General features: G+C 46.5%; 1 protein-coding gene across 1 annotated transcript in view; it reads left to right on the top strand.

The window, feature by feature from the left end:
• Positions 1-1654: 1654 nt before the first annotated feature.
• The window catches only part of LOC106629006 (uncharacterized), a 79833-nt gene continuing 58427 nt past the window's right edge, over positions 1655-23060 (top strand). Inside the window, exons 1-14 of the mRNA XM_088054225.1 lie at positions 1655-1715; positions 5674-5711; positions 6154-6276; positions 9182-9316; positions 9594-9938; positions 10385-10457; positions 10768-10785; positions 10915-11061; positions 13292-13355; positions 13674-13722; positions 14466-14578; positions 15256-15373; positions 16068-16167; positions 16609-16799. Coding sequence (XP_087910351.1) covers positions 1655-1715; positions 5674-5711; positions 6154-6276; positions 9182-9316; positions 9594-9938; positions 10385-10457; positions 10768-10785; positions 10915-11061; positions 13292-13355; positions 13674-13722; positions 14466-14578; positions 15256-15373; positions 16068-16167; positions 16609-16799 — 1575 coding nt within the window. The remainder of the gene's footprint in view (positions 1716-5673; positions 5712-6153; positions 6277-9181; positions 9317-9593; positions 9939-10384; positions 10458-10767; positions 10786-10914; positions 11062-13291; positions 13356-13673; positions 13723-14465; positions 14579-15255; positions 15374-16067; positions 16168-16608; positions 16800-23060) is intronic.

The raw sequence follows: 23060 nt of genomic DNA, 5'->3' as shown, positions 1-23060 counted from the left end.
GTAAATCCATAAAGTTTCTGAAATCTCAACTCCTTTGGAAAATTCCCCTTTTTCTGTCCCTGTGAGAAAGCTCAACATTTCCTTCTGAATTGCCAGATTTTTCTTAGAGGTGGAAACCGACATTGATGGCTTCTTTGGTATGGTTTGTAAGTGGGGAAGGCTCTTCTTCAGTCATCCTCTCCAAAGATCAGACTATTCAAGAGGCATCCTGTTCACATATCGTCCTTCATTAATCTGCTGCTGCTCTCGGTAAACAATTCCGAATTTGAAAAACACAAGCTCGAGCAGTGCTTGCAGCATGTCCTGAGAGCGCTATTCTGACACCAGTGCAAGATGGAGGAGCTAATCCTCGAGGACTCCAGCCCCAAGAGTTTTGGCAAACTGATGTTACTCTATTTTCACCTTTTGGACCATTGCATTATGTGCATATGTCAGTGGATACTTGCTCAGCGTTTGTGTGAGCTTCTGCCCATTCATCTGCCTCAGCTACCTGGGCTCAACAACTTTGGAGAAGCACTCCAACTTTTGATGTCACGGGATGCCCCAAGAAGATCAAAATTGACAATGGTCCCCTATATTGAGTCACTTCTACTGCTAATTTTTTACAACATTGGGGCATTCAACTTCTCCATGGAGTCCCATATAACTCGTCTGGCCAAGCAATTGTTGAATGCATTCATCACATTCTTAAAAGTTACCTTCCTATTTTGGAAAAACAGGGGAAAATAAGGGGTACACCCCATGAAATATTGGCAAAAACATTATTTGTTATAAATTGGTTGAATGTATGTGGAAGACAAGACCATCCTCCTGCAATAGTACAAATGCAAAGAAACCAACCTGATTTCACCTTTAAAAATATGCAAGTTAAATATTTTTCTCCCCGGACTCGGTTATGGGACGGCCCAATGCAATTATAAACTTGGGGAAGGGCTTATGCTTATATTTCCACGGAGAAAGATTCAGCTACATGGATTCCTACAAAATGGCTTAAACCATGCTTACAGAAGAATAATGACATCAGCTCATTGTCCTGAAGCATGGAAGAGACACCAACATGGAATGAACTTGGCACTGACACCTTTGCTGAGTGCCCTGCACCCTGACAATAAGAATGCAGTTGGATTTTTGCCAGATCTTACTGCATTTTATGCGGCTCTTTGCACACCATCAGTTGACAAGAGACAATTAGAGGCTCTTGAAGGTGTTTGTGGAGAAGAAGGGCTTGACTATCGACCCTGGCTATTGGTGTGTTGTTCTTGGTTTAAACAAGAGAGTTGGAGAGTCACTCGGGCACGTGAAATAGAGGAGGTGTATAAGTGTCAGCTGTGTATCACACGGGTTATTACCTACTCTAGAGCACGATGGTTGACTGACTTTGGTGGTCCACCATTAGATCAGTTGCCTGGAGTGAGTGCTCCAAGGGGTGCAGTCAGAGTACTGCACGAACAACAACAGTTTCTAAACTCATTCAAACAGACTGAAATTTTGGACAGACAGAATTAGCAGACATTAGCTTTGAGCTTCTTAAACGCTTAGCATTATTACGTATTAGGCAAGGCAATAAGGTAGTGAACACCAAGTGTGGACTGGGTGGTGGAGTTGCCCAAAGTCGGCAAGTTTGTAGTAGTGAATGGGACAAGGCAGAAACACGATGGCGACGTGCACGCCCATGGCGATGTTAATGTTGATTTCTTGGGGTTTTTCATTGTATGGTGAGGGGTGTTTTTGGACAAAGCACAAAGAAATGTTTGGGTAACCTGGGCTAATGTGTCTGGTATGCAGGATTTTTGTCTCAGTTTACAGCAGGCCAATGACCCTTTTTGAACTTGCTTAATTGGCATTCCCCTTCAGGAGAACAAAACAGATTTTTCTGGTTGGTGGGACCCGAAAATTGTAAATTTAAGAAGTGGCAATAGTGATGACTGTCTAAGTCCAAAGGGACGGTATACTTGGCCGTTTATGCGCAATGCAGCCTGGCAGAATAGAGTAATTGCAAATTTGAACTGATCATATCCTATTCCTTTTCAAGAACTGGATTTGTTAGCCAGTGTTTTCCCAACCTTGGATGTCAATGTTACTGTTCTGCCCAGTTGCAACAGTATGGCCCCACCATGGCAACCAGTTAATGGTACAGGAGTAGTTTGGTTTGGGGATCCTTGGATTAGTTGGTTACAAAAGCAAGGAGGAAAAAGCATTGTTTGAAGGTTATCCAAATGTTACAGGACAATCTCCATGGAACAGATTAAAAACAGGGGGTCTGACAGTAAACACTTCAGGAGAGTGGGAATTCCAACTGGGATTATTTTTGATTTGTAGGAATCGAGCATGGCCTGGTATTCCAAGATGACCTATTGGTGGACCATGCTCTCTTGGTCCACTAACATTATTTGCCCCCCACATGAGGAATTTATTGAATGCCAGTCAAAGTCATCATCAAAGATCACATCGATCCATTTGAATTTTGATGAGACTTGTAATGCTAATGTGCAATTACCATCATTGGCGACTGTCATTGCAACATCTTTCCATTTACCAGGGGGAATGGCTGCCAGGAATGTGAAAAATGAAGCTCGTCTTGCCTGTTGGGGAGATAAACAGTTGCATTTGACTAAGAAAGTGTTGAGTGAATTGCTAACTGATGTTGATAGTATTAGGCATGCCACCCTGCAGAATTGTGCAGCTATAGATTTTTTGTTATTAGCACATGGACACGGGTGTGAAGATTTGGAAGGAATGTGTTGCTTTAACTTATCTGACAATACTCAAAGTATTCATAAACAATTGGCAGGATTACATGAAAACATGAAGCATATCAGAGAATGACATGATCCTTTTTCAGACCGGCTTGCTAGTTTGGGTTTAAGGGGTTGGTGGCAGACCTTGGTCAAGAGGGCAATAATGTTACTGATTGTATTTCTAAGCTTTCTGCTGATCCTTCCTTGTTTCTTACAATGCCTTCAACAAATGTTGCACCATGTAGTTCCTCCAATTTTATAGAAAAGAAGGGGAGATGTAGGACCATGGGCTGCGTTAGAACAAATTTGACCATAAAGAGAAAGAGTTAAGAACGTGGGCAAGGTTATCAGACAGGGAAGGAGCAGTCATGGTCAGCAAAAGAACACAAAGGAAGAGCCAAAGAAGATGAGAGATAGAGAAGTTGAACACACAAGTTGTGGTCCCATATACACAAATGTAATTATCCAATACAAATGCTTACAAGGATGTGTGCAGCCAATTGTAGAGGAGATACTTGTATGAATAAATCTGCATACAGTATAAATGTAACCAAGCTTAGAGAATAAACAAATGATCTGATCCTCATATTGGTGCTGTGTCGTTCCTGTTCCTGCATGAAGAAATGTAGACCCTGGCACTGAACCTAGGACAATGACTAGCAGAGAGCCTCAGGATACCCCTACTCTCATGTCAATAAATTCTGAGTCATGATTTAAATATGTCAGAAAATGTGGGGAAATGTTTAGCCTTGTGAGTTTCAGCAAAGTACTGAAGATGTCTTAGTTCCATGGATACAAGCTAGTAGGTGAGATTGCAGCATGTGCACCTTTTCAGGAAGGGATTTTCTATACACCCAGCACTGAAATAAAGTAATGCCTCCTTTCTATCCCTGAGCTGGCCATGGGGAACTGGCCCTGCTTGGTAACTTTCATTTTGGCCATTTTTCTAGAGCAGGTAAGAAAGATCAAAACAAAACCTTTTCCAGCTGTTTCCCTCTGGTTTCCCTTTTTGAAGGCCAAAGCTCTGTGCTACAGGTGGCCTGTGTGTGCATGGAGTAATTAGCTCCCAAAAACCCCTTGTTTTTCCCAGAAATCATCATCACTTATTCCCAGGTGTGTCCAAATCTGGCAGGAGAAAGAGCCCACAGCACTGTGGGCACCATGCCCTGCCCAGCCAGAGCTCTCTGGCACTGAGCAGCAGCCACAGCACCAGCACTTTTCAACCTACTCCTGCCTTGGCTTCACCTGGGGGACAGAAGCCTCTGGAAATCAGCACTGCCACTCATGTTCCCAGCTTGGAGCAGCTGCTGCTGCTGGTGGGCACATCCTGCCAGTTCAACTGCTTCCAAATGGGAATAAAGGCAGAGATATATGTACACAGGAGCCCTGGGCATGTCCAATAAATATGCAAATATGTGGAGAGATTTGTTAAGAATTATTTCAGCTGTTATGGCAACAGTGTTTTCTTTCCTGGTTCTGTGCAATGCTTTGGGCCATTTTCTTGGACTGGTTGCCTTGTCTATGGTCCCATCTGAGTGCTCAGTTGGGCAACAGGCTGTAGGTGCTTGGGCCACTCTTGCTTTTACACTTGGATCTCTTGAACAACAGCGTTTGTTTCACCAGGGGAGTTTGTGCAGCTTTGTGACAGAGGAGAACTTCCCAGGCTATTTTGTGCTTCCTGTAGGGGAGGTTGGGTTACTTTGCATAAATTTGCATAAATTCCAAGGCAGAACACTTGCTTTGTGATGTCAGGGCATGGTTGCCACATTGTCGTGGTGACATCAGAAGGTTGCCTTGGTGCACGGAAGGCCTCAGTGTCAGAGCAGCTCTTGGGCTTGCTCAGTGCAGGAGCATCCTCCTGCTTGAGGCGTTTGTCAGTGGGCAGCTGCACACTGACAGGAGCCTTATTCTTTCCTGTGTTTGAGCACAGTCTGCAAACTGGCACAGCAGTGCTCCAATGATGGAGCCACTCGCTGCTGCAGTTTGCACTGTTTACGGCTTTTTTTATTCTGGCTATTACTTGACAAACCTGGCATGTAAGTAGAGGTTTTCCCTGGCTGTAACCTAACCTGGCTTTTGTAGGTCTTCCTGCTTTTTCTTAGTCACTGGGTTGATTTTGAAACAGAAAGACCATTAGGATGCCACTGCTTTGCTAAAGCTCCTGTCAACAAGATTAGGAAAAAACGGGATGCCTGTAGCCAGGGCTCTGCAGGCAGCATTTGCAAGGGTTCCATTCCCTGCACAGGAGAGTCTGTGGCAGCAGAGTCTGTCCTTTCCTCAGTTTGCTGGCTCAAGCAGGATAGCTTTGAAAATGCAGAGACCTTCTCAGAAGGCCTTCTTAAGGCTTTGTGGTTCTCCCCACAATTGAGGGAAAGCTTCTTTTGTTCTCAAGTTTGTCATGAAAGGATTTGACTAAGTTCACCCTTTTCTGAGTGCTAGAATAGCAATACCCTTTGCAATGAAGTGCAAACTCCAAAGCAGCGAGTGTCTGCTCCTGAACACTGGAGCTGCTGTTGCTGTGCTGCACAATAGAACAGCCACAGCTCAGAGGGATTTAGGGGAAGGTTTTCTGGGCAACTGTTTCCAGCAAGTTAATGAGAACTACTGCATGCAACTTATCTTTTAATATAGTACCTGAAAGGGAAAAGAGCAAAAGCTACTTTATCTGTTGGACAAGACTCGAGCATTGAGTGTGAAAGAACACTTTGCATTTTCTTGATTGACTTTGTGTTCACTTACTGGCAAAACAGGCCAAAGTGTAGGCACAAGCAAGAATATTGCCCAGTTCCCTTGCTGCATGTCTGAAAGAATTATGTCTCCTGAGGGATGCTGTCAGAGGAAAATACCCTCTGTTTGGGTTCACTTATTCCATGGGATTCAGCAGCCCAGGCAGTTTTCTCACCCCATTGGGTTCATTTTCCCTTGCTCACTGCAGGTCACCTGAGGCGTGTGTTCAGAGGTGCCGATCCTGAGGTGAGTGAGAAAGGAACCTTTGATGTTCCTGCTGTTGGAGAATTGTGGAGCAAGCTGGGAGCTTGGCCTGTGGCAGTAGAGTGTAGGTGGCCAGCTGAGTAGGCTGAAAGGAAATCCATTTCCATCTCTGCAGCAGTGATAGCAAAGGCATTGCTGGCTATTTCCTCATCTTCCACTTCAGTGCTTTAAAAGAACCAGAAGACCAGTTTTGCAGAGAGAACACTGCTTCTTGATAGTAGCCAGGGTGGGAGATCTAATTCAGACAATTTGCACTCCAGTTGAATTAACCCATTTTCATTTACTTGGAGTGACTTAGAATCCCATTGCTATCAAAGTTGATGAATTGTCCTTAGTCGAGCTGGTTGTAGAAATAGAGCTGAATAGAAGTAAGGTTATAAATGATAGGTAGCTGCCTGTCCCTATCACTACTATCTGTCCACAGAGCCCAGAACCAACAGCAGACTCTTCTTGTGCTCCCTCTGCTCCTGGAGAAGAGGCCAAAGAGGAGCAAAATGACCACGAGCCTCCAGCGGTGGTCACACCCCAGCCTGAACATTCGGAGACTGTAAGTGCCACTTCTGGCTGGTGTTGTCTTTAGTGCAAGGCAGAGCTGCAAGTTCCTGAGCAGCCAGCACTTGCTGTTGGTAGCTGAGGCTGCTGAGTGCTGGAGTCCTGCCAGCACCTAGCAAGTCACCCCAGCCAATGACAGCTGACAAATGACTTTTGATCTGTCATGTTCAGGCCCCCAATTGCTGGGATTCTGATAGGGGCCAGCCTGAAGCATGAAGGCTCCCTGTGCCCAGAGGAGGGAGCATTTCAAAGACACTCTGCTCAACCATGTCGCATTCTGGAGAGGACACTGTGGTCTGGAGAGACCTGTGCTCTACAGACTGGCCAAGTAGCTGCAGGCACAAAAGATGTTGATCTGGCCACACAAGCACTTTGGGGTGGTTTGTCTCCATGAGCTTCTTGGTTGTGCTTACCTGGGAGTATTTCAGAGACACAGTGGGGATGTGAAATTTCTGATGGAAATCAGGGATTTTGGTGCCTTTGTTGCCAGGTTGTTGTTTTGCCTCTTCAGGCAGAGCAGTCAGTAGCAGAGCTGACAGGCGCTCTGAGCCCACGTCTCTTTTGGCTTTTGATAAGCAGCAAAGAGATGATTTTGTGGTCCATGAATCCATGTGGGGCCACTCTTCTCTTGTGTGGCAAAAGACACAAACTGCACAGTTCTGAACCCTTCTTCTGAGACAAAACCAGAGACTCCATATGTCTGTTGAGACTTTTTTTTCTGAAGTCTGCAGCTTTGAAAACTCCCCTGGAGCCTGGAGGCTGGGATAAAGCCGCAAGTCCTTGAGTGCTGTCTTGTGTTGCTAAGAACAGGAAAGGCATCTCCAAATTCAGGATGGTGTCTTTAAAGTCAAATGTGCAACTTGGTGCCTGAGCATCTGCCTGGGACAAAGCACCCAGGGGTGTCACTCAACAGCAGCTGAACCTGAGCCAACGTGGGCCCAGGTGGCCAAGAAGGCCTGGGGCATGCTGGCCATGTGTCAGCAAGAGTGGGGCAGCAGGAGCAGGGCACTGAGCGTCCCCCTGTGCTGGGCAGTGCCGTGGTGCTTCAAGTCTGCTTCAAGCAGACTTCCATCAATCCCTACATGACAGTGCTCACCACTTGGGCCACCTTCCTGCCAAACATCCCCTCCCTGCAGCCAAGAAGATTAGACCCTGGAGTGGGTGACAATTTCATCTTTTGCTTTGTTTATTTGTCTATTGCTTGATAGTAGGAAGAACCCTGTGTAATTTCTCATTCTGCAGCCATTAAACGTGCTTTGGCTCAACCCTTCCTGCCCACTTGCAGCACTGGAAGAGACTCTGTTAGAATTTGAATTTGGAAGCTAACAGTTCTGGAAAACACATCGTTTTGCAGGAGAACACATAGTTTGGGGTGGGGATGTTGGGGCAGAAGGAGCTGTTCTGGTGCCAGGCCAGACAGCAGAGCTTGCACATCACTTTCAGGTGAACAGTGCCCATGCCTTTTGGCAGCCTATGGTTGATCAATAGGTGTTGTGTTTGGGAATTGAGCTGGAAATCAATGGCCTTGCATTCCAGCTGGTCCTGAGAGATCAGAGAGGCTGGGAGGGGCTGGGCTTCATTTCTGATTGCAGCCACTACAGCACCTTCAGTGTGGTTGAGTGCAAGAGAAGAACTTGTCTGAGCACAGATGCACAAAGACTGCAGTTCCCAGAGCAGTGCTCTGGGTCTGACAGCAAAGGACCAACACAATCCAGATTCCCCAAGAGTGTGATTTATTGAAGGAACAGGAGAGCAAGTTCAGCACTGCTGCAGATGGGGGCACTGGCTACCAAGTGTTGATGTGTGTAGGGACAGAAAGTATAGCAAGAGAGTTTATAACAGTGAGATCTAGCTGTCTATCTATCTATCTATCTATCTATCTATCTATCTATCTATCTATCTATCTATCATCTGTTTGATAGATATCAAATATTCCATTTGAATTTTCCCATCTCTGCTCCTAAGCAGTTGGAGGTATAAAGGTCACCTAAAGGCATCCCTTTGAGGAGAGGAGGAGAGACAGGTTCCATTGACTGATCTGGAGCAGGCAGAGATGATTCCCCCTGCAGAGATGGTTGTTCTTTCCCTCAGAGCTGTTTTCCTCCTCCACTCTCTTCTGCTGTGAAACCACCTTTTTATGCAACAAATGGCTGCATGTCCTAAGGGAGTGGAACAATCTCAAGCTCTAGGTGGAGTTTGGAGACTTTGGTCATGCATGGATTACATGACACATGGTTTCCTTCATTGGCATCCCTAGGGGTGTGTCAATTCATTTGTTGATGGGGCCTTTGGAGGATCTCCGTTAGTGCCGCTCAGAATTCTCAGCTGACAAAAGAGGGAGGATAAACACCTTGGTCCTCTTCCATATACTCAGGTGGCCATAGGGGCTCTCTGACCTCCATCAGAGGATCAAATTACACACACCCTTTTCTCCTGAATGACCAGGATTTCTAACAAGAGTGTAGATGTCAGAAAGGCAGGAATGCTGGTGCAGGCCTGAAGAGAACATGAACTCCACAAGTGTCTCTCACAAGGGATGAAATCACACAGGAAACCACCTGCAGAGTCAGGATGGAGCTGTGGGACAGGGCTGAGTGTCAGTCACTATGGCAAGACAAAGAGGACAGAGCAAAAGGGGAGGGAGGCCCTCAGCAGACCCTTGAGAAATGGCACACATTTCCTGTCAGCTGCCCAAGAGTCTGTTGGGGATTCAGACCCAGATGGACCCTGATTGTACTGCCAGTGTCACTTTGGAATCTGGGTCTCCCCATGGGCAGAGAACAAGGCAGGAGAGCAGCAGCACAGTGCTTTGGGAACGTGTGAGCCCATCAGTCTTTGAGTCTTGGCCCACAAATATTTTGTGGGGAGTTGAAGCCCATGTTCTCTTGCTTTCTGTGCAGGTTGTTCTGGAGAAAGAGCAGGAGCAGACTGATTTGTCAGAGATGCCGTGCCAGACTGAGGGAGAGCTGTTGCCAGCCCGAGAGCAGGAAGAGCAGCTTGGGCAGCAGGTGGAAGAGCCACTGGAGAATGGCCAGGTAAGCCTGACTCAGCAGGTGACAGAGTGCAGGGCAGGAAGAGGGGCATAAAACACAGCTCTTGAGCCTGAGGAGGTCAGGAGTCCCAGAGGCACTGAAAGCACAGAGCCTTGTAATCTGCAGAGATCAGCACTGGGACAGGAAGTTTACAGTGGAAGCAGAGGTGGGTAGGGAAGCAGAAAGAAGTGACTGAATGAGAGTGATTTTGAGGCTGAAAGAGGGAAAAGCTGAGCCTGATGGCAGCTCCCAGTCACTTGTTGTCCATTTGTGTGTACAGAACATCAAGGCAGAGCCACAAGCAGAGCTGCCTGAAGCTCAGAGTGCCATCGTGGCAGTGAAGAGGAGGCACCAGGAAGACATGAGGAGCACCGAAGAGGACATGAGGCTCCATCAGCAGAGAGGAGAACAACAAAACCAGGTGAGTGATAGAGTAGAAGACACTCCACTCATGAAGCATACTCTCTGCTGTTTTTTTGAGGCCATCAAGGAAAAGCTGCAGGCAGAGCTGCAGGAAGCTCGGGCTAGGATCGAGGCAAGGGAGAAGAGGCTGGAGGAAGAAATGAAAATGCTGGAAGAGAAAATTAATCACCTGATTCAGGAGATGGAGGTTCTAGACAATCAAGTGAGTGAAACAGTGATAACTACTGCAGTCACTGCAGTCCGGTGGTTTCTGCCCTTCTTGCCTTTCCTCTGCAGAGCAGCAGGGAGGTGGGGTGATGCCTCTCAGTGCCATCCTGCTGTAGTGTCTATCCCAGCAGCTTTGAAGGAAATTTCCTGATGTGCAGAATCCCAACTGCTGCTCTGGACAGTGGCACAAGTCATTTTCCCCTTTTGCCAGCACTCATCTGAATGCATTCCTGCTGGCCTCTTCCTGCTCTCCCTGTTTCTTCAGGTGTTTTTGCAAGTGAACACAGTCACCCAGATAGATGTTGAACACAAGCCACAAGCTGTCTGTATGCCTTGGTGAATCTGCTCCTCTCCTGCTCTTTCCCTTTGCTCACAGTCAATGAGCCTTGGCAGAGAGGGACAAGCTGTAGTCTCTGACTGCTTTGTTCTCTTTGACTTGAGGTTGGAGTGTTGACATCTCACCTGGCAGCCTGCGAAGGCTTCCAGCAAATGACTGGTGATGAGGAGCCCCAAGGTCGGCGTGAGGCACAGCAACTGTCCCAAGCAGAGATGCCGAAGGTTGAGCGTGTCTCAAAGATGGTGGAGGAAAAGTGGACTCAGTGGGAGGAGGTACAACATTTGGACAAGGAGCTGCAATTGTGTCTGAAGCCTTTGGATGGGGAAAGGAATCCTTGGGAGGAAATGGAATGGTCATTGTTGCAGTCATCCTTCAGAAAATCCATGAAAATGGAATATGAAGGTGGCTATGAACTCAATTAAAACCAACTTCTGGTTTTGACCATTTGGTTTCAGAAGCGGGCATCCAAAATAATCCAGTTTATGAGCTTGGCATGTGACTAACAGCAACCTCTTACAGGCTTGAGTTTGTAAATATAACTCGGGGTAATCTCTGCCCGTCTCTTTTCTGACACCAACTCATTTCTACTCTCAGATCTACGCAGGCTCTTCTATTGAATCTGCTGCATCAGCAGCAGCAGCAGCAGCAGTAGCAGCATCAGCAGAGTCATCTAAAGGAGCCTTGGTTCCCCAACCAGAGAAGTGGAGCCGGGGCAGTTCATCCATCTCCAGCACTGACACAGATGCTGCTCAGCTACAGGACAACTTCCTGGAGCTACTGAGTATGGCTTGTGTATTTCTTGTCTGAGGGACAGTGAATTGTGTGCACGTGCCAGCATAGCTGTACCAAATATTCCTCCTCAATTTGGTGTCACAGAGACATTTAGGGCTCCCCACAGGAACTGCTGTACTTCAAGGCAGTGAGAGAGCACTCTGGGTGTTTTTGTTGCCTCTGAGGGAATCTTGGACTGGCTCGGGTTTGCCTGGGCTTCCCTTTCTGCTAAAGGCAGAAGCAGAGATTGTTCTTGCATCAGCAGAAGGCTGTGACCTAGCAAATTATCTATGCAAGTGCTGCATGCTAGTGGCCAAACTGAAGAGAACAATTGATTCCTAAATTCGACTTGGACTCCAGGCTTCCCAACACTTGTCAGTACCAAAATGCTTCAGAGAAATTGATTGCTTTTGGGGTATTGTCTTCTGTTTTTAATTTTTGTTTTTTCTGGGTTTTTTGGGGTTTTTTTTTTAGAGTTTGTTTTTCTCCATTTTGAAGGAGCTGTTCTGCTCCCTGTCTCTTACTGGTGACATTTTTATGAACATTCTTATTACCACTATTACATCTGCAACTTTATTTGATGAGAATGCTGTATTTTTGTCAGTGAGGACTCCTTTGAAAGAACATCAGGTGACAGCAGAAACAGAGAGCAACAGCAGTTTTTACTGGGCCCACAAGGGAAAAACAGATACTTGTATAACAATCTGAAATTAATATCCCGCTTTTGTTCTTATAAAGATATCTCTAAGAGACACACAGACATGGTGTGATCAGATAAAACTTCACCGCAGGCGTTTCTCAGGAGCGAGCCTCCAGCCCCTCCACTGTGTATTCCTCAGATCCATGGCACTTTCTCATATCTGATTTCAAATCATTCCCATGACTCTTAGAATGCTACCCATTGGCCCAGCCCCTGCTCAGATCAGTCTCTAGGAAAACACATCAAGCCCTTTGTGATTCTGCAGCACAACCCATTTAATCTGCTTCTCGCCCATAAGAGCTGCCAGTGTTGTGCCCTCCCATAAAGACCTGGTGGGGCTGAAAAAACATCTCATTTCATTCTGTGTGTACCTTCACGTGTTGAGACAGAAAAGGGCATTGATCCACACCTCGGTGTGTCTGATCCCAAAGCCAATCCCGTTGTGTCCTGAATGGGGGCAGCAGCTTGTCAGGGGCTCAGGCTGGCTGTGGCTTCTTGCCATGGCTTGTCAGTGCTCATGCTTGGCCTTTGGCAGCCTTGCTGTGTGCCCTGGCCCTGAGGGCTGCTGTGACTGCAGGGGCTGGAGCCTTCCTTAGCTGGGAGAGTGGCGCTGCCGCCCGGCCGGCCGCTGCAGAGCCGAGCTGGCCCGAGGCAGCAGCCCCTCGTCTGGGCCGGCTTCTGCACGGCACGGCCTGGACTCCCGAGAGGGACAGCATCTCCTCTGGGCAGCTGTGCGTGTCACAGCGGCGCCTGAGCAGCACTGCTGTCCTCGCTGCCCTTGCCCGCTGTGCCCAGTTGGGAAGGTGGGGGGGACGTGTGCGGTGCTGAGAGGCCGAGTCCAATGGCAGCCACTGATCCGCGCTGTCAGGGGGAAGGGAAGCACTGGGCTTCTTCCCATGGGCCACGGGCAAGGGCGTCTTGGAGCTCAGCCTGCTCATACAGGGTGAGGGTGCTGATGCTGAAAGCCCCCTTGGAATGGCTTACAGCATGAGCTGCTCTGCTTTACAGATGGAAAGGCATTCATTCTTTTGGCAAATTGCAGAAAGGTGGAGACTATGGGAACATTTGGCAATGCTCTTCCTCTTACCAAACTGGCATCTCTTTGTAGGAATTGATTCTAGGTGTCAAGATGCATTTAATCTTAGGAAGTATGAAACCTTTTGTTGAATGAAACATTGAAGTGTTTATTCCCAAGGAAAGCAAGGCTCTGTTAGGTCCAGCTCTCCTTAATATTTATAGATGACAAACATACTTGCCTTGCTACCTGTTCTCTTCTGGTCTCCGTTTCCTCTGAATGTAGTCTCCCTGTGCTTAGTTTCCTGTCAAGAAGTCTTTTCAAAGGACCATACAAAATCAGTCTCTGTACTGGGCACTTGTGCTGTGCAGCTGCTTGTCTTCTTGTTGTTGCTCCTGTTCTTGTTGTTGCTGCCCAGGTGACCACAAAGTGTCCAAAACCCTAGACAGTGGGGCTGCCTTTTGTATCTCCTGGAAATTGGGATTTCTGCTTGAAAGTGAGCATCTTGTATTTTGTTTCTCTCAGGGAAAATGGTGAACATGGAAAATCCCATGATGGAATACATTGAACTGGAAAATCTGGGCAGCGGGTGAGTCCAACCTCAGTTACTTCTCCAAAACCGTGGGCCAGGTGTTTTGCTGGTGGGAATAACCAGCAAGTGTGGAGTTAGAGACTTCACTTCAAACTACTTAGACACTTATGTTCAAACATATTCAGACACTGAGGTTAGATTGTCAGTGATGATCAGAATTTGTAAGTGTGCTCAGAAGGCATTGTCATAGACATCTCCATGCTGCCAATTGTCATGCAGCTTTTAAGTATTTACAGCAGAGATCTCCTGTATGGACTGGCTTTCACTCCAAGATCTAAACAGCTTCTCCTTTCTTTGCTGCTGTTTTGTTTCTAGGGCTTTTGGAGAGGTTTCTAGAGCACTTGACATTGCCACAGGACGAGAGGTAAATGTCAACAGCCCCTGCAGACTCTGCTGCTCTCGAGGCCTTTCCCTACGGGTGACATCTGTGCCTGGAGCTTTGGGTAGAGCTGTGCAGCAAAGGCACAAGAAGCACAGACTGGTGCCAGCCTGCAAATTGCACTTGGGACAGTCCTTGTCCTTCTCAGCTGCCAGTAGGAAGGCAAGGAGGGCAGCAGCTCCTTGCAGAGAAGGATGTGCCCACTTGCTCTCAATTGCTAAAACCAAGGTTTAGCATCTCACTTAGAGCATCTCACTGCTCTTTGGGGCTACAGCTTCAGAGTCCTGAATCCTCATTTCTGGCTGCCAGCAAATACATCTGAATGTTACTGGTAGCTCATTAGCCACTTGGGAACTGTACGTAGGGAGAGATCTGCAAGGTGTCCCTAAAAGCCCAAAGGCCTGCCTGTATCCACAGAGTACCAAGGCACAGATTACTTCTTTGGAAGTCCAGGCAGAGCAGCAGAGAGTGTGGTCAGAGCTTTGTGGGTGAGAGTTGATACACCTTTGTTACCAAGCAGACAAGGCAAAGTGTCAGTGGTCAGGTGTCATGTCACTGTCCCCAAGGGAGCAGAGCAATGGGCTGTTGGATTGTCACTTCCTAATTACTGCAATGTCTAATCACAAGGTGCTTTGGCACAGCTTGGCTGTGCCATTCCAGAATCACTCACTCCATGTGAGAAGCTCCATGCCAACTTCCAAACTTACTCATTTTCAATATCATTTTAGGTGGCCATAAAGAAAATCAATCTTCAAGAACGGATCAGGAAGGAAGCAATTGCTTATGAACTCATGGTCATGAAAATGAATAGGGACCCCAACATTGTGACCTATTTAGAGAGGTGAGTGGTTCTTGTTTTATCCCACCAATATTTATTTACATACTTCATGCATGCAAAGTTAAAAACCCACTTTGGTTACTGGCAGAAAAAAGAGCTGTTAATTACTGGTTAATTATGATTTCTCACCTTATCTCCAGTGGATGGAAGAGATTTTTTCATTTTGTCTGCTTTATTCTACCCTGGCATATGCAGTTGAAAATTGTCCAAAAATCTGGACCAGCCTTATCTTCTGAAAAAAACACAATGTAAATTCATTTCCTCCACATTGGATTGGGGCTTAACTTTTTCAAGTTTTTAGGAGCACCTTTGAAGTGCTGATAAACCACCCTAGAGAGGATTTCCCTTGGATTGTTGCCCCTCTTTCCCATTGCTGTGTATGCCAGGAAGACTAAGTGCTTATTTCCAGAAATACCATGCATGACAGCTTTTTTATCTGGGCTGTTACTAAACTGCATTTTTTGCTTGCTGGCCATCCAAGACATCTCCTTCTCTGTACATGTGCCATTCTCCTTGAGACTGCACAGATTGCAAACACTGCACAGTTTAGAGGCAATGTCTATTCCTTTTCTTCTGTCCTTGTCACAAAGGCACCCAGAAACAAGAATCAACTGTTGTCTTTTGCAAACAGCAACGTAGCCATGCATGTTCATCTCCACACTCTTGTTTCCTTCTTTCAGTTACCTTGTGGGGAAGCACCTTTGGCTGGTGATGGAGTACATGGACGGAGGCACTCTGAGAGATATCATCAATGAGACTCAAATGTCGGAAGGAGAGATTGCAGTTGTCAGTCGTGAGGTCAGGGATCCCACCTGTGCTTCCAAGGCCTTGAGCAAGATTGTCTGGGAAACAGGGGCTCGGAATGGGAGTGATTTCATGTGCCAAGCTTGGTTTCTGTCTTGCTGGTATGCTATGAGCAAGCAAGAGCCTTTCAAGTGAGCTGCCTGCCAGTGTCCGTGCACTCACTCTACTCACTCCTTGTACTCTTATCTCCTGCTGTTGTATTCTAGTTCTGTTGCTTCTATTTGGATTTGCTGTTCTCCACCTTGCCTCTCTAAACGTTTATCTTGTGCTTATCTGCTCTGCATTCCCTGCCTGTAAAAGCAAAGGTGGTGATTGACAGGATTGGAAATGAACAGCAGAGAAGAAAAAGAGACTCATTTCTCAGAGTCCTCAGCTGAAAAGGATAGCAGTGCAGCCCAAATGCTGTTTGCTTCTGAGCACACCCACTGCAGCTGCAGTCACTCTGCCTGGTTTGCAGGGGACAGTCTACAACAGCAGTTGCTGCTGCTGTTTCAAAAGCTGCCATGCCTTTCCTGACAAAGGTCCTGCTCTGCTCCTGTTGCAGCAGCAGGCTCTTCCTCTCAGTGGCACTGTGTTCTGCCATTACTCCCCATTTCCCTGCAAAGGGAATTTTTACAGCTGTTTCCTTGCTTATGTGATGAAATCACATCACTCATTTTTGCCCCCCTGTTTCTGTTTTCTCTCTCAGTGCCTGCAAGGACTGGATTTTCTTCATTCCAACCATGTGATCCATCGAGATGTGAAGAGCTGCAACATCCTTCTCAGAATGGACGGCTCTGTCAAGCTGGGTCAGTGTATTCTTGGTCAGGTTCAGCCTTCCAGGGATGTGGGGTGTGGGGCTGCTTTCAGTGACTGCCAGCTCCCCAAAAATGGTGCTGCTGGCAGTGCAGGGGCCCTGATGTGAGCTGAAGGCACAGTTGTGATGTGCACAGGGGTATGACAAGTTACCACAAGCAGTCAAGAGTGGCATTGGTGTGTCCCATCCAAAGGGACGGAGCTACAACCTAAAGCTTCAGAAAAAGAAAGGCCATTGCTGCAGGAAGAGTAAAAAAGGTGGGGATTTTTTGAAGTCGCCAATGCCATATTTCCTTGGCTAAAGCCCTGAGGATATAGAGCAGGGATGGATTTCCAGCAGATGACAAAGTGCATTCTGAGACTGGGAGTGGGCAATTCTTTTGCTTGGTTTCCTAACCGGAGCTGCCTTTCATGGTGTGTTGTTTTCTCCACAGCTGACTTTGGCCTCTCTGCTCAGCTCACCCCTGAGCAGAGTAGACAGAGCTCTGTGGCCGGCACTTCTGGGTGGATGGCGCCTGAAGTGGTGACAGGTCAACCGTACGGCCCCAAAATGGACATATGGTCTTTTGGAATCGTGGGCATCGAAATGGCAGAACGAGAAGTTCCTTACTGGAATGAAACTCCTGTCTTGGTAAGGTGCCAATACTCACTGATCCTGCTGACTTTCTCACCTGTCCCATGTTCTGTGTGCCACTGGACAAAATGCCATTGCCATCTGCTGGCACTACTTCCACCAAGGTCCCCTTCTAGAAATGTCCCTGCAGCACATCAGCATCTGCTGTAGGTTTGGTTGCATCAGAAGGGAAGTGGCAGGCAACCAGTTCAGAAACGTGTCATTTTGGCCTTCAGCCCTGCTGGCCTCCATGATATTTCTCCTTTGCTTTTTGAAAGCTCTTGGCGCTTGTCTGTGAAGGAGAAGAATTTTTCAATGGAGAGTTCAGCAGTGTGCTAAATATCCTTTGAGATGGAGTTGGGACCTTCCCGGTTTCAATTTTCTTGAAAAAGAAAAATGGAAAATAAAAAAATGTAAATGGAAAAGGAAGAGAAAAAGGAAGAGAAAAGGGACAAGAAAAAAATGAAAAGGAATAGGGGGAGAAAAATGAAAAGGAGGAAGAAGATGAAGAGGAAGAGGAAGGGGAAGGGGGAAGGTAAAAGGGAAGGGGAAGGGAAGGATGAAAAGGAAAAGGAAAAGGAAAAAAAATCAAATGAAAAAGAAAAGGAAAGGAAAAAAATGAAAAATGAAAAATAAAAATAAAAATAAATTCAGGAAAAGAAAATGGAATGGAAAATAATAGAAAAAAAAGGAAAAGTAAACAGAAAATTCAAAACACAAAGTAGTTCTGCTTTCTTTTTCCTTTATTAACCAAAGCACATCTATTTTGGTCCAAATTCTAGCATCTTTTCCAAATCCTGTGGGACCTCCAAACTTTTAGGCTTTCAAGTCATCTGTACATTGTTCTGTCATGTGTCAGGGTGGCCTGGAAAAGTTCAGGATGTGTTTTTCTCCAGCTGCAGTTAGAATTGTGTGCCAAAGCCCCGGCTGTTTCTTGGTACTTGAACAGGTGGATGAGCTTGCAGTCAGGCGCCTGGGGCTGGGATCCAAGGGGTGCGGTTGACGCCGGTGCTGTTCCTTTAGCACAGGAGCAGGGCCATCCCTGGCTGGAACAGCGCTAGTGACAGTGAGGACTCCCCACCATGCCCAGTAGCTGAGCTCAGCTGCAGAGGGACAGGATAAAACTCCCTTTTTGACCTCTGCTGTTGTGGGAAAAGTGAAGGAAATTTTCCTCTGGCTTGAAGAGGATCAAAGGCTCTTTGGTCAGCATCTACTTCATTGCCACCAGCACTGGTGGGTGTTTTCATGCAGACTCCTAGGCCTCTCCCCACTGTCATTTCTGTCTGTCTTAGATGGATTCTGCATCTGCATTTCTTTCAAGAACAGAACAAAAAATTGGATGATTTTTGTTTCATGGAAGCTGTGCTTAAGGGAAAAACAAGCATGGCAGTGATCCTTTCGTGTAATTAACCTTGGAAATAGTATAGCTAGAGCAAATTCCCCCTTCCAAATGGCCTGTCAACCTGTTTACACAAGCTGGTGTGAATCCTCAGAGAAGCAAAAGCTGCATTTGGTGATGGAGTTCTCATTAACCAGAGAACTAGTCAGTGAAATCTGCTGCCAAGGCAAGATCTGCTGGATGTTGGAAAAGCTGGGGCTGCCTTGGTGTTTAAATATTTTGTTGGTATAGGAAAGTCATCTCTGCCTCTCTGCCAGGGCAGAAACTGCCACTGCAGAGTGGAGCTGGAAGAATGGGCCCTGGGAGAGCAGTTGTAGATGGGGAAGAAGCAGGTGGAGCCTTGTGTTTCTTTTTTCTCCAGCCTCAACTCCTGATAGACATAAGAGGGACACCAAAGCTGTGCCAGACCAACCTATTCTCGTTTTTGCTGCGTGACTTTCTGAGCTGCTGCCTGCAGACAGACGAGGCACAGCGCTGGTCTGCTGAGGAGCTCCTGCAGGTAAAATGCCAAGGGGCTGCAGGTGAAACAGTGTCTGAGGGATGGGCTCCTTCTCCACTGAAATCCAAGACATCAGATGTGCCCCCCTCCTCCTCACCTCCAATCTTCTTTCTGTTCAAATGGAAATGGTGAGGAATTCTAGACTAGGAAGGCCTGGCAAGGGCCTGTAAAGCTCATGTGGTCCAAGTGCCCTGCAATGAGCAGGGACATCTTTAAAGGGATCAGGATGTCCGGAGCCCTCTCCCACCTGCCTGGAATGGTTCCAGGGACAGAGCACCTGCAAGCTCTTAGGACAACCTGTGCTAGTGTTGTACTGTATTCCAAGGAAAAAAGTTCTTCCTTAGACTTCTTCTGATTCCATCCCCTCTTTCTTTAAACATATTAGCCCATGTCCTATTGTCACTGGACCTATTCAGAAAGATGTCCTGCACACCCTCAGAAGCCACTCCGAAGTTTTGGAAAGTGGCTAGAAAGGCCCCCTGGGGTCTGTTCTTCTCCAGGCTGAAAAACTCCAGCTCTCTCAGCCTGGCAGAGAAAGCTCCATTTCTAGAGCCCTGGTAGGACAAAAGTCCCATCAAAATGAAGAAAGAAGAATCAATGGATGAGTGGGATTCTGGGCCAGGTTTGCCTGTGATGGCAAGGTCCTGCCCATGAAGATGGAGGTGCAGATGCCCCTGTTGTTCCCCTTTCTGGGTCTGTCTAGGAACCAGAGGAATCCTGATTGAGGCTGTGAAGCACTGAGCTTGCAAAGTCATGGTTTATTGAGTTTTGTTGATTTCTTTTTTTCCCTTTTGGGCAGCATCCATTTGTAACATTAGCCGAGCCTGTGTCCAGCCTGGTGCCACTGATCATTTCAGAGAAGTTGAGGAAGGAGGAGAAAACACTCGGATAATGCCATCAGGACCATTTACTCCAACACCCACATAGAGTCAGATTGTAGACTAGGATTGTAGAGTAGGGTTATAGAGTAGGATTGTGGACTAGGATTGTAGAGTAGGGTTATAGAGTAGGATTGTGGACTAGGATTGTAGAGTAGGGTTATAGAGTAGGACTGTAAATCAATAAAATTTCTAAAATTTTAACTCGTGTGGAAGATTCCTTTCTTTCTTACCCTCTGAATAAGCTCAGCATTTCCTTCTGACTTATCAGTTGTCTCTTCAAGGTGCAAAGTGATATTCATGGCTTCTTTGGTGTGCTTTGAAAGTGGAGAAGGCTCTTCTTCAGTCATCCTCTCCAAACTGCACTGCCTTTGGAATTTGGCTCACTGGCTGGGTGTTGCCCAGCTGTGTGGTATGTCTAATTGAGGCAGAATGGGCAATGGCATTTGCAGGTACAAGCAGTGGAGGGGTGGGGCAGCCGAAACATCCTGTGCAGATGCAGGCCTTCAGCTGTGACTCCAGAGCATTTGGGTTCCTGCAATTTGGATTTGTATCCCTGTGGTGGTTTCACATTGATTGATATTTGGAGAAGAAGAAAGAACGCACCCATGGAAGTGATTTCTCTGAGAGAAGCTGCTGGGAGTTCCTGCTGTGCCTGGGAAATGTCAATAGCTGGCTAGTGCTGAGAAGTGACAACATTTTGAACCATTTAGAAATTAGGTCTGCCTCTGTGAGATCTACATTTTAAAAAATAAAGCTTGGGAAATCTCCCTCTTGGCTTCTGGACCCAGAAGGTGATGGAGCTCTGGTGAGGCCGGCCCTGCTCGCCCACGGCCTGTGCTCTTGGGGGAGGCTGGGCCGGACCCCAGTGGCTCCTGGACAGGGATGGAGACTGCAGAATCCCGGCCCCAGGCAAGGCTGGGCCACAGCTGCTGACATCTCGCTGACACTAAACCCTCTCCCCAGCACACACCGACGGCTCCAGGCCGAGCCTCCCCTCCCAGCAGCTGCCGGGCAGAGAGAGGGGCCCAGGGCAGCCTGAAATCATCATCATAATTGCTGCAGCCACTGCCCACAACCATCTGCAGAGCTGGCAAGATTTAACCCTTTCATTTAACCCTATCAGTGCACAGATGAGACCTGCAGACCACCATTCTCCTCTCAAGAGAAAAGGACAAAGTGGGGACACGTAGACGACAGCATGAAGACACTGAAGTTAGTAAAGTAAGAGGCAAAGAATGAGGCGATGTCTTAGTGTTGGGCTGAAAAATTCTTTTGGTAGGGCCATGGAGATAGACAATGATACCTGGAAATATCTCCTACTATTCCTGAGAGAGAATGGGGGAATGAAGCATTCAAACTGTGCATGTGAACAGAGGCATCCATTGATAAGAAGCCAAGCAGATGTTGGAGTAGCTGTGATCCCATGAGAAGCTTGAACAGAGAGAGAGAGAGAGATGAGAGTGAGGAAAATCTTTTTTCCCCCGGGGAGAGAAGAAGAAAAGCTCTATTCCCAGAGATGATGACAGAGACAGATGATGGGAACCTTTGCCTTTGAACAACTCATCCTTAAAATAATAACCCATGAGTTCATAGCCCATCAAGACACTTGTAGTAGGGCTGTGAAAATGGGAAGGATTTCACAATTGCAGAACTTAACCTGGGCAGATGCTATTTGTGGAAATGAAAATCCACGAGAGAACTGATTCTTGTAGAGGAGTCTCAGTGGCATGGCAAGAGAAATCTTCTCTCCCTACAAGAACTGACGGAAGACTATTGTCTAGTTGGTACTGATTTAACATCCCATGTTTTGTGTCTATGCTGTCAGTTGCGAAAGGAAAGAAGTTAGTCAGGGGGAGGAAAGGAGTCCTGGAAGTCTTATTCTGATGCTTCTCCTTCTTGTAGTCCTGTTAATTAAGTTTCCTTATACCTTTGAAGTTTTGAGCCTGTTTTGCCCTTCTCCTTGTTGGGGTTCAAGTAAGGCTGGTACCCTGGCTGGAGCCAGCACGGCAGCTATTCCCAGCTGCTCGGTCCATATCCCACTACATCAATGTGATGGATGGCGAAAATGGCGATTTATTGCAGGGAAACTTAACATTTTATAGCTTGGGGTCACTGTGTTACTCCCATCTACATACGTCACACCTGGGTGCTATTGGCTAATTACAAAAGGCCTAGCTATCCTAACAGAGGGGGGTCTAGTAGCTTCCCGTTACATCCCGGTGTCTTCCGCTCTGCTATGCCCTAAACTACAACATATTCCCCTCTCTCTATGAATAATTAATTTGCTAAAATATAAGGTGTATTAGTCTTGAAAATGGATAATATAAAATTGCGTAACTTTTTCTAGTCGGCTCTTAACAAAGGACAGAAGCTTATTTAAAACACATGGTCTAAAGATTAGCACAAGTAAAATCATCACAACTGGTCTAATCAGGGTAGACACTAGGGTGGTTAGCCATGGAGATTGGTCGAACCAGGATTGGAACCAGTTTTGCTGAGCTTCTCTCTCTGCCTTTTGTTGAGACAGCCTGTCTCATAGCTCTGCCATGGTGTGGTCTGCGTAGAAGCAGCACTCTTCTTTCAGGGCGATGCAGAGGCCTCCCTGCTGCATGAATAGAAGGTCGAGACCTCACTTGTTTTGCAAAACAACTTTAGAGAGTTTAGAGAGGAGACTGATTTTTCTAGAAAGGATATGGATTTCTCAATTCTCTGTAGATCTTCATCTACAGTCATTTGTAACTAAAACAGTCTCTGTTGTTGGGTCACGATGGCAGAGACACCTGTGGCAGCACCAGTTGCTCTCAGGTTAAGCAGCATCGCTATGGTTACACCTGTCACCACTTCTCTTTTCTGAAATCGGGTGAGTCTCTCCACTTGCAGGCTCCACTCTTCATTCAGGTGGTATAGGACTCTGGGGATGATAACAGCTAATACACAAAAGTCAACAGAGGAGTTAAAGCTTGGGTATAAATACAAGGGCTAGACTATTAGATCATGGGTTCTCAGCTTGTACTACAAGGTTGGGGCTCACTACTTCAGGTGTTATAACTATAAACAGCACAATTACTATAAGCAGTTTACCATATAAATAACACTATACTTACAAACTCACAGCTAAAACTTTAACGTTAAATGAACTTTCAAAGATGCTTACACTACCTCTTAAAGGAAAATACTTATACTTTATACTAATATAACAATTACTACACAAGCTAAACACTTTACCTTAAACTATTATCTAACTACTTTTAACATACGTGTTCTGGTATATATGTAATCTAAGCGTAAAAATTTGCTAAAAGGATAAACACACAATTACAATTTGCTTTGTATATAGTTAGATGGAGTCTCTACACCTCTCAAATCTTCTACAGAATTTCTCTAACACGATTCAGTCTTGGAATGTTCACTGCTCCCGTGATGTCAGCTGGCAGCTGATCGGTGACTGAGGGCTTTGATGTTCAAGTTGTTCTTCAAATCCTTCTAAATCTTAA

This window comes from Pseudopodoces humilis, chromosome 4, assembly GCF_049639895.1.
Source record: "Pseudopodoces humilis isolate 2021_Gansu_Grassland_sample_001 chromosome 4, ASM4963989v1, whole genome shotgun sequence".
NCBI lineage: Eukaryota > Metazoa > Chordata > Aves > Passeriformes > Paridae > Pseudopodoces > Pseudopodoces humilis.
This window is presented reverse-complemented; position numbering and strand designations above follow the sequence as displayed.